Genomic DNA, 13,835 nt, shown 5'->3' with positions numbered 1-13,835 from the left:
TGGATGGATGGATACATACATAAAAGGATGGATAATGAATGATGGATAGAAGGATGGATGACAGATGAGTGGTTGGGTAGATGCAGATGAATGGAAGGATGGATGATGGATGTGGATGGATAAAAGGATGGATGATGGATAGAAGGATGGATAATGGATGATGGATGGATAGATGGAAGGATAGAAGGATGGGTGACAGATGGGTGGATAGATGGATGTGGATGAATGGAAGGATGGGTAATGGATGGATGATGGATAGAAGGATGGATGACAGATGAGTGGATGGATGGATGTAGATGAATGGAAGGATGGATGATGGATAGATAGAAGGATGGATAATGGATGATGGGTGGATAGATGGAAGGATGGATGACAGATGGGTGGATGCATGGATGTGGATGAATGGAAGGACGGATACATGATGGATGAATGAATAGATAGATGTGGAGGATGGAAGGAAGAATGGGTAGGTGCATAGATGATTGATTGGATGATTGGATGGATGGGTGGGTGGGTGGATGATTGGATGGTTGGTGGGATGAGTTTATTAGTCTGAAATCCTTCTTGCTACTTTCCTAGTAGAAGAGACAATATTTTTTTATGAAACGATGCAGGAGCCTAACACCTGTGGTGTGGGGTGCTGGGATGCCCTTCAAAAGGCCAAGCGCCTGTCTCCCTTCTGCTGCCCTTGTTGACTAATGGAGAATGTGTCGGCCAAGCCTGCCTAGCCCGAGGCACCCTCCCATGGGACTTTCTGCTGTCTCGCCTCCTGGATGCAGCAGCCCAGCTGCTCTGCAGGGAGTGTGGAGTCTCCCGTCTTGTGTTCTCTGTCTGGGAGGCTCAAGTTGGTGTTGGCCTTGGTCCTTGAGGCCCTGAGCCTGAGACCCACAGGCCTGAAATTGCCTCTGGCTCTCCCGCCTGGAGGCACCTGTTTTGTTCTATCTGTGTTTATCTGTTTCTCTAGGAACCGAGGCCCCTCACCACGGGAAGATGCCAGTTTTACTCCAGTGGGGTGGGGTACTTGTACGACGTCTACCAGACAGAGGTGAGCAGGAGCACTGAGATTCCCGTGGGTTTTGCTCCGCTAACCCCACTGACCCCACGTGGTTTTCCCTGTGCACAGGCATGGTCTGAGTATTTCGATTCTAATAGTTCCTGGGGGTCTCCCGTGTGGCTGCTGAGCCGTCAATGCCCCCTGTGTTTTGGGCCTTGATGCTTCTATGTGCTGTGTTTCACTCTGGAGTCAGAGCTCCAGACTTACTTTGTTAAATCACAACAGTCTCAGAGTTCATGTGTCCGGTTCTGTGTGGCTCTTCCAATGAGCACTTTTCTAACTTGATTATTGCAATAAGAAGCAAGGGTAAGACATTTACAGTGTCTGAGAAACCTCTGGATTTCCCTGAGCCACCGACAGCGGCAGGCAGTGTGACCTCATTTCTCTTTCCAGGTGAGTGAGATGCAGGCAGTAATGACCCTCAGGCAGCTGCCGCCTTCGCCAGGACCATCCGAGGGCACAGCTCTGTGACGGCACTGTCTGTGTGTCTCGAGCCTGCCCTGTGTGGATTCCTGGCTTCAACTAAATGCAGCCTCTCATCCTTAGCACGGTGTCAGAGGAGCAGGCGGAGCTGGAGGCTTCTCTGTGGCCAGCACCTGCCAGCTTGTCTGGGACTCTCCAGTAACTGCTGGGAGGCATCCTGTGTGTGTGTGTAGGTGTCGTGTGTGTGTGTGTGGAGGCGTCCTGTGTGTGTGTGTGATGGGAGGGAGGCATCCTGTGAGTGTGTGTGTGGGGTAAGCGTCCTCTGTGTGTGTGTGTGTGGAGGCGTCCTGTGTGTGTGTAGGGGGGAGGTGTCCTCTGTGTGTGTGTTTGGGGGGGTGTCCCATGGCCAGGGCTTTCAAGGTTGTCACATGGAGGTGGCAGGTATCTCTTCCGAGGCTGCCAGTGCTCAAACATGGGGGGAGGGCGCCCTGGGACGGGACCTCTTCTGCTGCCCCCTGGGTTCTCAGGTTTCTGTGCACCCCATGCCGAGGGCCTCCTGGGCTCTGTCCTTCCTCCCACACACCCTGATGTTTCCCTCTGCTCCTGGGATCACGAAGAAACGAGGCCTGTCCTCCGAGCCCCGGTTATCCGGCCTCTGGGACCAGCCTGCGCCCCAACTCCTCCTGCAGGAAGGGTGCTGGCCCCTGAGCCCCCAAGCCCCTGCGTCTGGAGTCAGGGGAAAGTCAGGAGGGGCATCTGCTTGGCTGGGCCCGAGTGGCGGCTCCCAGCTCCCACGAGGCAGCCCTGCCTTGGTGGGGTGAGTGAGGTGGTGGACACTGGTGTGTGACCTGACAAGGCCTCTCTGCCCCAGGTCACCTGTCACTCCCTGGACGGCCAGTGCCAGCTGAAGGTGAGGAGTAACACCTGCTACTGCTGTGACCTCTACGCCTGCGGGAGGTGAGGGGCGCCGGGAACCCCCGTATCCACACCTGTGGGAGGTGAGGGGCACCGGCACCCCCGTATCCACACCTGCGGGAGGTGAGGGGTGCCGGGGACCCTGTATCCACACCTGCGGGAGGTGAGAGGCGCCGGGGACCCCCGTATCCATGCCTGAGGGAGGTGAGGGGCACCAGGGACCCCTGTAGCTATGCCTGCAGGAGGTGAGGGGCGCCGGGGACCCCTGTATGTGCCTGCAGGGGCGAGGCCCCCATCCTTCCGCTCCCGACATCACCCCCCATGCCCCTGCACCTACATCGTCTCCTTTACTCCTTAGATGTTTACATGAGGAAAAGACAATGAGTCCATTTCACAGATGAAAAGATGGAGGCTCTGAAAGGTTGATCTGCCCAAGAGGACACAGCCCGCGTGTGTCGGGCGAGAGTTTAAACCTGGCCCAGCCTCTCGGGTCCCAGGCACGGCCCCCTCTTGGGACAGGGGCCCGTGACCCCGACAGCCTTCCCATCCTGGCGTGAAGACACAGATGGCTCAGACGCCCGTCCTGCAGGGCCACTGAGGCGGAGGGGCTGGCCTGCCAGGCCCCGTTGTCGCTCTTTGCCACTGCGGGCCCCAGGTGGGGAGTCTCACAGGCCAATCTCATCAAACGTAGGTTTGATTCCCCAGAGCAGTGCAGGGACCGGTGTTGACTGGGCTCCAGCCCTGACTTCCTCCCCCAGCCTTGCAGGGCTCAGGTCCAGAGGACACCTGACCACAAGTTTAACTTGCGGGTGGTCACTTGCCTCGTGCGGTGACGCCACGGTGCCCTCTCTGTGCAGCGAAGAGTCCTCGCCCGCCTACTATGAGTTCGTCGGCGTCCGCGGCTGCCAGGACGTGCTGCACCTGTACCGCCTGCTCTGGGCCTCTGCGGTTCTGAACGTCCTGGGCCTGTTCCTGGGCATCATCACTGCTGCCGTCCTGGGGGCCTTCAAGGACATGGTGAGGCGCCTCGGCGGGACCCCCACTGCTCACCGGGAGCCGGGCTCCGGGTCCATTTCTCCAGGGTGGGCTGGGGGATCCCTGGCCCTCACTTTACAGATGGGGCACTGAGGCCCATGTGTCTGCCAGCGGCGTGTCAGGGTGGCAGCTGGTGTGCACCGACTCACCTCGGGGCCGTCCTGTCCCAAGCCTGTCACAAGAATCACCTGATTTAATCCTTGCCTCCCTGCTGAGGTGGGCACAACCCACCCCCAGGAAACAAAGTTCAGCTCCCAAGCGGGAGGCCCAGCCCTTGTGCACTAAGCTCCCATCGTTAGCAACTGCCTGGGGCTTCAGACCAGCAGGTCTGGGCTGGGGCCGGGGCCAGTGCCTTCACAAACCCCAGAAGCGAGACACATAGGGCCTGGGCAGGAGGAGGGAGGGACGAGGCCCCTCGCAGGAGTTGGGCTGGACCTGTCCTGGAAAGGCCGGCCCTCGCCCGCCCAGGAAACCACAGGGAAATCACTGGCCTGGGCTGGCTGTCCTCTCCCTTCTCCCTCCTCTGCCCTCTCCTGGCACCTGTTTCGAACCAGATGTTCTGGTGGTGTGTGGCCAGCAAAGCTGCCCCTGAACTCGCAAAGAAGCTGCAAGGGAGGGGCAGCCAGGAGGGAGGGAGCCCCACCCCGAGAACATCCAAACGGCAGCCCAGGGACGAAGGGCGTCCCCTCTTGCACCCACGCGAGGTGGCCGGGCAGCACCAGGCAGACGCACATCCTGCAGGCCAGACCCGGCCCAGCGTGGCAGTGACAGCACTCCTGAGTGGCCTGTCCATGCCCCATTCATCCCAGAGACTGTCCACAACTAAGAAGTAACTCAGCTTGGAACCCTCCTGCCATCTGCTTCTCAGCTCCTCCTTTTCTCAGCACTTTTGTGCTTCCAGACAAAACTGGTGAAACTGAGAGTGACCCTGGCGTCCCGAGGTCCAGCCCTCTGGCTCCCCACCCTGGGCCCCCAGACGCCCACACACCAACACAAGACAGGCACCTCCCAGGGTCCTTGCTCTGCGGTGACAGCTGGCCAGCCCCTGTGGGCTGGGGCCAGGTGGGAGCGGGAGTCTGGGCTTGGGGAGGATCTCTGCCGGGGATCCTGCAGGCTCTGGGTGCCTCTGGCGTCTCCTCGGTGCAGGTTTCTCTGCCTCGCGGCTCAGTGTCTCCTCTCCGTGGCTGTCCTAGGAAGAACTGCAGCTGGATTGTAGACAGGACACACAAACGCATGTGCGGTGCGGGCGCCATGCTCGCCGCGCGAGCCCGGGGTTTCCAGTGTTTTCCGGAAGGGGCTCGTGTGTTTGTTAAAGCCCGTGATAAAATGCTGGAGTGCGGGATCAGGAACAGGAGATGCCCCGGGGGCCAGCCCACAACGCAGAGCCACACCCAGCTCCAGGAAATCTTTCTCAAACCCAAAGCTCAGGGGTGTGCAGAGCAAGGAGGGGGCTTGCTAACCTTCACACCCACCAAGCAGGCACTCTTGTGAGTTTAATTGATTTTGCCGCGTAAACATTTTGTTAAGGAACGAAGATGCTTCCTTACCCATCACCAAGCTGGACGGCCCTTCTCCATAGACGAGGGTACATTCCCTGTGACGGGCGCGTGGGAGGTACTTAACCTGCCGGCAAGGGCAGGCGGCTGAGCCAGCCTCTCGGGCCTCCTCCACACGGGGGACTCTGGCTCCCGTGTTCTCTGGTTTCTGTGCACTTGCCCCGGCCCCATCCTCAGGCCACCCCCAGCTCAGAGGCCTCCCCACCCGTCTACCTGTCAGAACCTCAACTCTCCTGCCCCTCCCTCATGGAGCACGGACCCTCCATGCCCATCCACCTCCCAGGCCCACCTCAGCTCTCTGCAGGGTCTGAGGCAGGACCACGGCCTCCGTACACGTAGACCAAGGACTGGCTTCCCAGAAGCCCCTGCCTCTTCCCACCCTCCAGCGCCCACTGGGAAGGGGGCTCCCTCCCAGCCCCAGGGGTGCGGGCAGCACTGTTTTCTATTTGAGGACACCTCAGGCCTGGGCCGTCACTGTGGCCAGGGTCGTCACTGTGGCCGGGGCCGTCGCTGTGGCCAGACCCTTGCAGCAGTTCCGGCTTAGCTTCCTTCCAGGATGCTGCTGAACCGGGGAGTTGGGCTGGGCGCTGGGGAAGGTGGAGGGGCACCTGTGTGAAGGTGGGGAGGGAGGCAAGGCCTGGGTGCCCTCGGCCCAGTCCCCGTGTTTCTGGCCCGGGAAGCCCTGGAGCTTGTGTGAGCCATGGGTCCCTCCCTCTGGGGGGGATGAGGCCGGCCGGGACCTGAGTTGGAGCTGGCACCTCCTTTGGAGAATTTTAACTGCCTGAGTGGGTCAGTGGAAGTGTGGATGGGAGCTTAGAAGGCTTTGGTTTTGTTTTTTCCCCGGAAACCCCGCACTGGTTGGGTGCAAGCTTGGGGAAGCGAGAGCTGTCAGCCCGATGCTGAGAGGGCCTCCCTCACTTGCACCCTTCTGTGCCAAAAAAGCAGGCTCTGGGGCCCGGAGAGAAGGAAACCAGTGCTATTTTCCCCCGAAAATATTAAGTAAAAAAGAGCCTGAGCCAAGCGGTCACCCGGTGTGACTGGCAGGTGGCAGGGCCCTGGGACCAAGATGTAGAGAACCTGAATATAAAGACACGCCGGGCCGGGGTTAGCTCCAGCCTGAGAGGCGGGGTTCAGGGGTCCTGGGCTTTCTAGGAAGGCTGGACGGCCTCTCCCTCCACTGGGGGGTGCACGTTGACCGCCGTCTCCTCTCCGTGGCAGGTGCCTCTGTCCCAGCTGGCCTACGGCCCAGCTGTCCCACCGCAGACCCTCTACAACCCTGCCCAGCAGATCCTGGCCTGTGCAGGCTTCCGCCCGATGCCCGAGCCCATCCCGACCTGCTCGTCCTACCCTCTGCCCCTTCAGGTAGGGCCAGCGTCACCTGCTGGAGTTGGACGTGCTGGTTGCAGGCAGTGGGGTGGACAGGACGGGGCTGGGGTCGCAGGGGATGAGGTCTTGCAGCCGCCTCACCTTCTGGATTAGGGATGGGAGGTGGGGGGCAGTAACAACCCGGCTGTTGGGGCACAACCTCCCTGTAAGTATCGCCGGGGACTGCACCAGGAGGCCCTGGTGACCTGCCACCATGCTCTGCTGGCAGCTGGCTCTTCTGACCCCGGGACTGGCCCTGCACAGGCCTGGGCAGCTCCCTGATGCAGTGTGGAGGCTCCTGTGTGTTTGCTGGTGGACGTTCTGGGGGGCACAGCTAGGTTATTTAGGTGGAGCCATATGGATCTGCCAGAATCCAACCCCATTTTACCTGTGGACGTGGAGACCTCATAGGGTTCATTCTGACATGATGCTGTTGACCTTGGGGACAACGGAGGGAGAGGCTGTTGACCTTGGGGACAACTACCTGCCTGTCCCGTTTCCACTCCTGGGCCTGACCGCCTTCTGTGCCACGAAGCTCTAGTCCTGTGGCCACGGGTGAAACAGACCCCGATAATCCAGCATCACTACAACGATCAGGCCGTGTTTCTCACCTCGGCACTGCAGGCGTTCAGGGCTGGCCACCCGCCATGCTGGGGCACCCTGGGTGCTGGGGGGCCCTGGCCTCTGCCTGCAGCATGTAGGAGCCGCTAGTGTGACAACTCAAACTGTCTCCAGACGTGCCCCGTGCCTCCTGCCTGGATGTGCCACATGCCCCCTGGGGACACAGTTGAGAACCCCGGTCCTGATAAACCTGGGCTTCCTTTCTGGGTGGGAGGCACTGCCCACATTCCCGGCTGCCTGGCAGGCCATTTTGCGTGCATTAACAGCAGCCTCTGCAGAGAAAGCTGTGTCAGGCCCAACCCGACGAAGCTGCAGATCAAAGCACGCACCGTGATGTGGTTCTGTGTGGGGAAGGGCAGGGTGAACGTGGAGGGTCATTAGTTTTGAAGTCACGCGTGACACAGGTCTTCGGATGTTCCGCAAGGAGACCTGCTCCCGACCCGTGACATTGGCAGGAAGAGACGTTCCTCAGAGACGTCCGGGGGAGGCGTGTACACACCCCACCCTCACGTCCAGGACAGAGGGCTCAGGTTTGAGCCGGGCCCGAGAGCCACAACCTTCTCAGCTCACCCCGGGGACCTGCACCAGGGACCCCGTGGAGGGAGCAGGAACCGGCACTCATGGAGAGGGGGCTGCTGGGGGTCCCTGGCGTCCGGGGCCTGCTTGGGGCAGCCGCCTTCTGTCCTGCCTGGCACACGGCAGCTGTTGGGCTCAGTGGAGACGACCAGGGCCCCCAGCCTGACACCATCTCCTCGTGGAGGGATCCCTGCACCCCGTGCCTCAGTCTCCTCTCTCACTTTGAATAGAAAGCTGGGGCCCTGCTCCCTGGGAACACAAGGACCCTGCTGGAGGTCTGGCCTGGAATCTTTTCCATTTCTGTGATGGGGGAAGATGTGGTCCCCAGGGTCGAAGATGGCGGGAGCTTTTCCCGGCGACCCTGCAGTGGTCTCTCCTGCGGGCAGGCACGTCTGCATGGTGCTACAGGCCGCTTCATCCTCCCCCAAGCCTCCTGCCCCTGCCCCAGGGATGTCCCCATCACGGCAGGGACCATGTCCCCCTGGCCACAGCCTTGTCCTGGGGGCTTCTCTCTGGCTTGGTCTCCCGTGGGAAGTTTGCCAAGCCCAGAGCTGGAGGCCCGCAGGGGCAGGGGTATCTCCAGGGACGCTGGGCCTGCAGGTGCTCCCCAAGCGGCTCTGCACAGACCCGGACTTAGAATCGCATAGGTGCCAAGAACTTGAGCACAGCCTGGGTGGCCTGGCCTGTCTTCCATCCTCAACCTCAGCCGCCGCTCCTCGGGGCCCCAGAGGAGAGAGAGCGCCTGGTTCCATCAGCCGCTTCCTCTTGTTTGGCTCCAGGGCTGGTTTGGGCTGCTCTGGTGCTGGGGCCCGGCTGTCTGAAGCTCTGGCTGTGAGGGGCCAGACTTCAAGTTTGCTTTCTGACTTGGGACCTTGGAGACAGCGAGGCTTTGTGGGGGGAGGGGGTGGTGACTCTCTCAGGCAGGTGCATCCTCCCTGCTTGTGAGCCCCACAGAGGTGTAATGTGGGGGCGGTCCTCCCCATCACACGTGGGTTTACGGGATGTGGGGGCGGTCCTCCCCGTCACACATGGGTTTACAGGATGTGGGGGCGGTCCTCCGTGTCACATGCAGGTTTACAGGATGTGGGGGGCGGTCCTCCCCATCACACACAGGCTTACGGGGTGTAGGGGTGGTCCTCCCCATCACACGCGGGTTTACGGGATGTGGGGGGGCGGTCCTCCCCGTCCCACGCAGGCTTACGGGATGTGGGGGGCGGTCCTCCCCGTCACACGCGGGCTTACGGGATGTGGGGGATGCGGGGGCGGATCCACTTCATCCCCATGGTGCTCCATCCTTTTCCACCCTGGAGCTCTGGCTTTACACAAAGGGTGGATGTTCCCCTCTTCCTCTGGGGAGAGCTGGGGCCCTCGGATGGCCCAGCCAGCCTCTGTGCCAGCGTGTGTGAGAGCTTAATATACCCACGTTGATAATTGGATTTCAGAGATGGCAAATCAGATGAGGCTGATGTGCTCCTCAGAAGAACAACAGAGGAGGGGCTCTGCTTCCGCAGAGATGCAGAGATGGAGAGAAAATATTCAGTGTGTTCCATGGAAGTCGTTAGCAGCAGAAAATGCTCCCACTTGAGACTGGGGGGTGGGGAACAGTGACCTGGGGGTTGGATCACCTGCCTTGCACCCAGCAGCTTTGCCAGGCACGAAGTGCAGGGGAGGATGTGGCATCACAGCAGAGGATGAGTTCCTGCCCCATTACTAAGAAACGTGCCCTCCCTTCCCCTGGGAGATTGTGGGCAGGGCTTGTCCCTGGGCGGGGCCTTGTCCGTTCAGTGGTTAAGCACGTGGTCGTGGGGTTTGCTCCGTGGTTCCTGGGGGTTTTACTCTGTGGTTCTGGGGTGGAGGCTCACTCCATGGTTCCCGGGGGTTTAACTCCATGGTCCTGGGGGTTTATTCAGTTGTTCCTAAGGAGTTACTCCATGGTCCTGGGGTTTACCCCTCAGTTTCCTTGACTGCTCATCTGCTGTGAAGAAGAGTGGGTGCTACGGAGTTGGAAGTTGGGAGTTCCCAGCAGACTTGAGAGAATGTTCCCTAGTGTCTCACTCTGTCGCCTGTGGCCAGAAACCTGTGAGTTTGGGGGAAGAAAGAAATGAGGTTGGTAGGTGTCCCTGAGCCACTGGATCCCACGAGCCTGGGCTGTCAGCCTCAACATCGCAGTCCCTCTGAGCAAGGGCCCCATTCTCAGCCTTACCGACGCCTGTGCAGAAATTCTGCTGTCAGGATCCAGAGGTCCTGCTAGCTCCCAGGGCATCTGCAGTGCAGAGCTCTCCAGGGAAAGGCTGAGACAGGCAGCTGGCTTCTCAGGGGATGCTGAACACCCAGGCTCAGGCAGGCAGCTGCCTTCTCATGGGGCCCTGCAGGCTGGGGCAAGAGGAGCGCAGAGCACATCTGGTAGCTTGGAGTTTAAAAAACTCTTCCTGTGTTATTTCTTAGGAGTTTGTTTGCTTTATTTAAAATTTGATTTCAAGATAGAGTTTTTTAGCCGCTAGAATTTAGGAGAGGGGGAAGAACTAAGATGTGTGTTGGCAGTTGGCGAAAAGCTAAAATGTATTGATTTAAAATCTGTTCCTCGCTTTTCCGGTCTCAGAATTACTTGAGTGGGTCTATGTGTGTTAGTCAGGGCTCTCCAGGGAAGCAGAGCCTATGGGGAATCCAGGTACCTACATGTGAAGAGAGATCAGCCTATCGATTCTGAATGACTGGCTGGCCACTGGGGCTGCAGGTGCACAACCACAGGAAGGGGACAGGCTGGACCAGGGAGGGTGACACTGCCTCCGGGGTGCTCAGGGCGCTGGGGCAGGGTCCACTTTTCCGGGGACCGCAGCCTCTTAAGGCTTTCGGGCAGAGGAGGGGCCGTCCGTGTCGGGGGGCTGAGGCGCTGTAAGCAAGGGTGTCAGTCACCTGAAGACGCCTCCACGGCAACACCCAGAAGTGTGTGTGAGCCGCTGAGTTAGCCACAGTGACACTGAACCAGCCCCACGCTGCTGGACGTGTGGACGCGTGCGGTTCATACCTGGGGCCTTTCCTGAATATGAAGTGTTGCGTGAGCCCAGGGGCCGCTGACTGTCGGTTTTGGAGTCAGGTCAGAGGCTCGCTGTCTGTGAGGAAGCGGGATGTGGTCTGGGCACACCCTTCCTGGGGTGTCTACCCCCTCCCCGTCCAGCTGTGGAAGCCAAGGTTGTACCAGTGAGGCCCCGACCTGGTCACTGTTGTGACCAGGGCTGGAGCTGCTCTGTCCAGTGGTCCTGGGTCTGTGGAGGGGGAGGGGGTCCTGAGAGTGGCCCTGGGTCTGCAGGGGGCCTGTGTGAATGGCCCTGGGTCTGTGCGGGGGGTGGGAGGCCCGTGTGAATGGCCCTGGGTCGGCGGGGGCGGGGTGCACGTGTGAGTGGCCCTGGTCTATGTCAGGCTTCCCTGTGGTCCAGCACGGGGTGGTCTCACCTGCTAACCCAGGGCCCTCTCTGTTGCAGCCCTGCAGCCGCTTCCCAGTTGCGCCCGCCTCCGCCCTGGCTTTGTCTGAGGACCTGCAGTCTCCCTCTCCAAGCAGCTCTGGCTCTGGGCTTCCCGGTCAGGCCCCACCGCGCTATGTACCCACCTACTTTCCCCCAGGGGAGAAGCCACCCCCCTATGCTCCCTGATAGAGGTGTGGAGTAAAAGATAACTTTGGTTTGTTAAAAGAAAAAAAAAGCAGCCTCTAGAAATCCCGCTTCTGTGGCCAACCTCGTAGAGAAGCCAGGAGAGCGTCCCCTCCTTCCCTCCCTGGGCACACTGGTGAGGGAGGCTGGGACCAGCAGGGAGTGGGGCCCTGCAGACCTAGGCTGGTGACACCTCGGCTCGGGCTCTGTTCACACCACCCGGCCGCCTCCTCTGACAGCGATTGTTCTAGTGTTTTCACATCCCTTAATTAGCTATTATTATGATTCTGCAAAGAAGGTGCGGCCCCGTGCCTCCCTGCGTGTGTGTTCCTGTTTGCGGACGTGTGTTGTGCGTTACACATTCACGCGTGCGTCTGTGTCCTGGAGAAGGGCAGGGCAGGACCCACCCGCCCCGCGTGCTGTGCTCCTGACATATGCCAGGAAGGGAACGAGGCTTCGGCTCCAACGCCCTGTGCTGTGTCTAACCGCCTGCGAGTTGCCGGAATCTGGGGGCCCGGTTGTCCTTCCCAGCCCCGTGTGCAAATCTGCCCGGGCCACTGGCGCGAGCGTCTCCCCCTGAGCTGTCTCCCAGCTACGGCGCCTGGACTTCTGCTGTCCTTCCGCGGCTGCTCCCTCACCGCACCGCGTCTCTGGACGGGATAGTGGGGGAGGGTGTTTCGCGGTCCCTGTGGAAACCAGCCTAGCTCCCTGCGGGCCCAGCATGCGCCCTGCCAGGCACACCTGGGGAGACAGGGGAGCGCGCCTGGGAAGAGGCAGGTCCCCGGTGGGTCCCAGGCGCCCCAGTGACAGGAGTTCAGGATGCGCCACCCCAAAGTAGCCAGAGTCTCTTGAAAAGCAGTGGATGTGGGGAGAGGCTCTCAATTCGTAAAGTCAGATCTTCAAGGAACCACGGACTCCCCGGGCACGGGGGAGGTGAGAAGCAATCCCACTGCTCCTCAGACGCACCACAAGACACCGAGTCGCGGCCTCTGCTCTGTGGGCCGCTCACTTCCCAGTCACTCCCTCTCCCCTCGGAAGCTGGCGCCCCTAGGCCTCACCGCTCTCAGGGCCTCACGTCCCTCCCTTCAAAGCCCCACTGGGTCTGCAATAAACAAGTACCACTCTTCTCCCCAGTGAGTCTGAGGTCTCCAGCTTATTTCATGGAACAGCACCCGCCTGGGAGCTGGAGCGGGGACTTTCTTCCCTGCCCAATCCTGGATCTGGAAGAAAAAAGATACGAGAGCCACGTTCATGCAGACACAGGTCTTGCCCCCTCCGCTGCCCGGGAGCCTCCCTCTGCCCCCCTCTGCCCAAACAGCGAGTCTCATCCTGTGTTCAGTGCTCCTGGGCAGAAGGCCTGCAGCGCACATCCACACACGGACGGTGCCCAGCCAGGCCCAGGGGCGCCAAAGGGCCTCTGAAAGGCCTGCAGCCAGCTCTGGTCTGTGAACCCGCCACTGCTTGTCATTTTTATTTTATAAATCCAGCCTCACGCGCTTGCTTTCCAGGAGAATGTGGTCTTGGCCTCTCCTCAGGGCTGACTGGCCTTGGACCAGTCCAGGAGGTCAGGCATGAGCCGGAGGTGCAGCATCCTATCTGGAAACTCACCGCCAGGTTCCTCCAGGGCTGCAGGTGCCTGGCTCCGATGAAGAAGCTGAACAAGCAGCAGAGACCAAGAGGTTTCTGGAGCACCAGGAGAGGCGCTCACCTGCGCCTGGGGGGGATGAAAAGTGTGCCATGGATTTCCCGAGCCCCCGAGGCTCTCGTTTTACATCAGATGAGGCTCTGTGGGCGCTGATGGTGCCGTGGTCTTGTGTGGGTGGTTCTCTGTGGCCCGGGCACTCTGGAGCTCGGCCTGTGCCCCCGAAGCTGCCTGGTGCAGGCCCCAGGGCCTCTTGTTCTAGGGGTACGAAGAGCAGAGAAGCTGAACTGCAGGTCTGGGCAGGGAGCCTCTGTCCCCTGGAGCCCTGGCAAAGTCACAGGAATAACCATCGTTCCCTCATGTCAGCCCTCGGTTGCAGGGTGTGGTGTGGGGGTATCAGAGTGCGTCCCCCAAACACAACGTCGATCTTCCCTGACTTCTAATCTTGTCTAGAGTCAAAAGCTGCTCAAAAATATTCAACTCCAAGGTCAACAATTTTGTTCTTGCCACAAAAATGTCCTTATCCTTTACCCCAGCCACAAAGAATGTAAACAATTTGACTCAAGGCTGGTGGTGGCCGGAGGGTCCTCCAGGCACCCAGGCAGCTCCCACCCGGCGCAGGGCTCCAGCCGATGCCTGGCCTGCAGTGTGGGCAGCGGCTGCTCTCGAGGGGCACCTGTCTCATGTGGACGGAGCCTGTCTGGGGCCACCAAGCTCTGCCGGCCTGAGTTACGGTCTGATGAACCCCTCCCTGGGCTCCGCTGGGGCCTCCTAATCCCAGCCTCCCCCTAGCCTCCCCTGGAGGGATGGCCCCCAACTCTGCCCTCGCTCAGTTCCCACGCACAGCCGAGGCCAGGGAGACCCTGGAGGCTTCGGGAGATGGGGTGGAGGGGATGGTGGGGCAGGGGGTGCTGGGTGGTTTGGGGTGCTGTGGTCCCACCTGCACGCCCTGCCTCACTGGGACACACAGGAGACACCTGCACGCCCTGCCTCGCTGGGACACA

At 60.4% G+C, this 13,835-nt stretch overlaps 1 protein-coding gene across 2 annotated transcripts in view; it reads left to right on the top strand.

The window, feature by feature from the left end:
- The window catches only part of TMEM255B (transmembrane protein 255B), a 37,318-nt gene extending 25,832 nt beyond the window's left edge, over positions 1-11,486 (top strand). For both annotated transcript variants that reach the window (XM_023217708.1, XM_023217707.1), the window contains 5 exons: positions 965-1,045; positions 2,349-2,434; positions 3,250-3,409; positions 6,202-6,345; positions 11,025-11,486. In XM_023217708.1, the coding sequence (XP_023073476.1) occupies positions 965-1,045; positions 2,349-2,434; positions 3,250-3,409; positions 6,202-6,345; positions 11,025-11,192 (639 nt within the window). In that variant the 3' untranslated portion in view covers positions 11,193-11,486. The remainder of the gene's footprint in view (positions 1-964; positions 1,046-2,348; positions 2,435-3,249; positions 3,410-6,201; positions 6,346-11,024) is intronic.
- The last annotated feature ends 2,349 nt before the right edge of the window (positions 11,487-13,835 follow it).

The sequence above is a fragment of the Piliocolobus tephrosceles genome, chromosome X (genome assembly GCF_002776525.5).
Source record: "Piliocolobus tephrosceles isolate RC106 chromosome X, ASM277652v3, whole genome shotgun sequence".
Classification (NCBI taxonomy): Eukaryota; Metazoa; Chordata; class Mammalia; order Primates; family Cercopithecidae; genus Piliocolobus; species Piliocolobus tephrosceles.
Note: the sequence above shows the minus strand (reverse complement) of the source record. Positions and strands in the feature narration are given on the sequence as shown.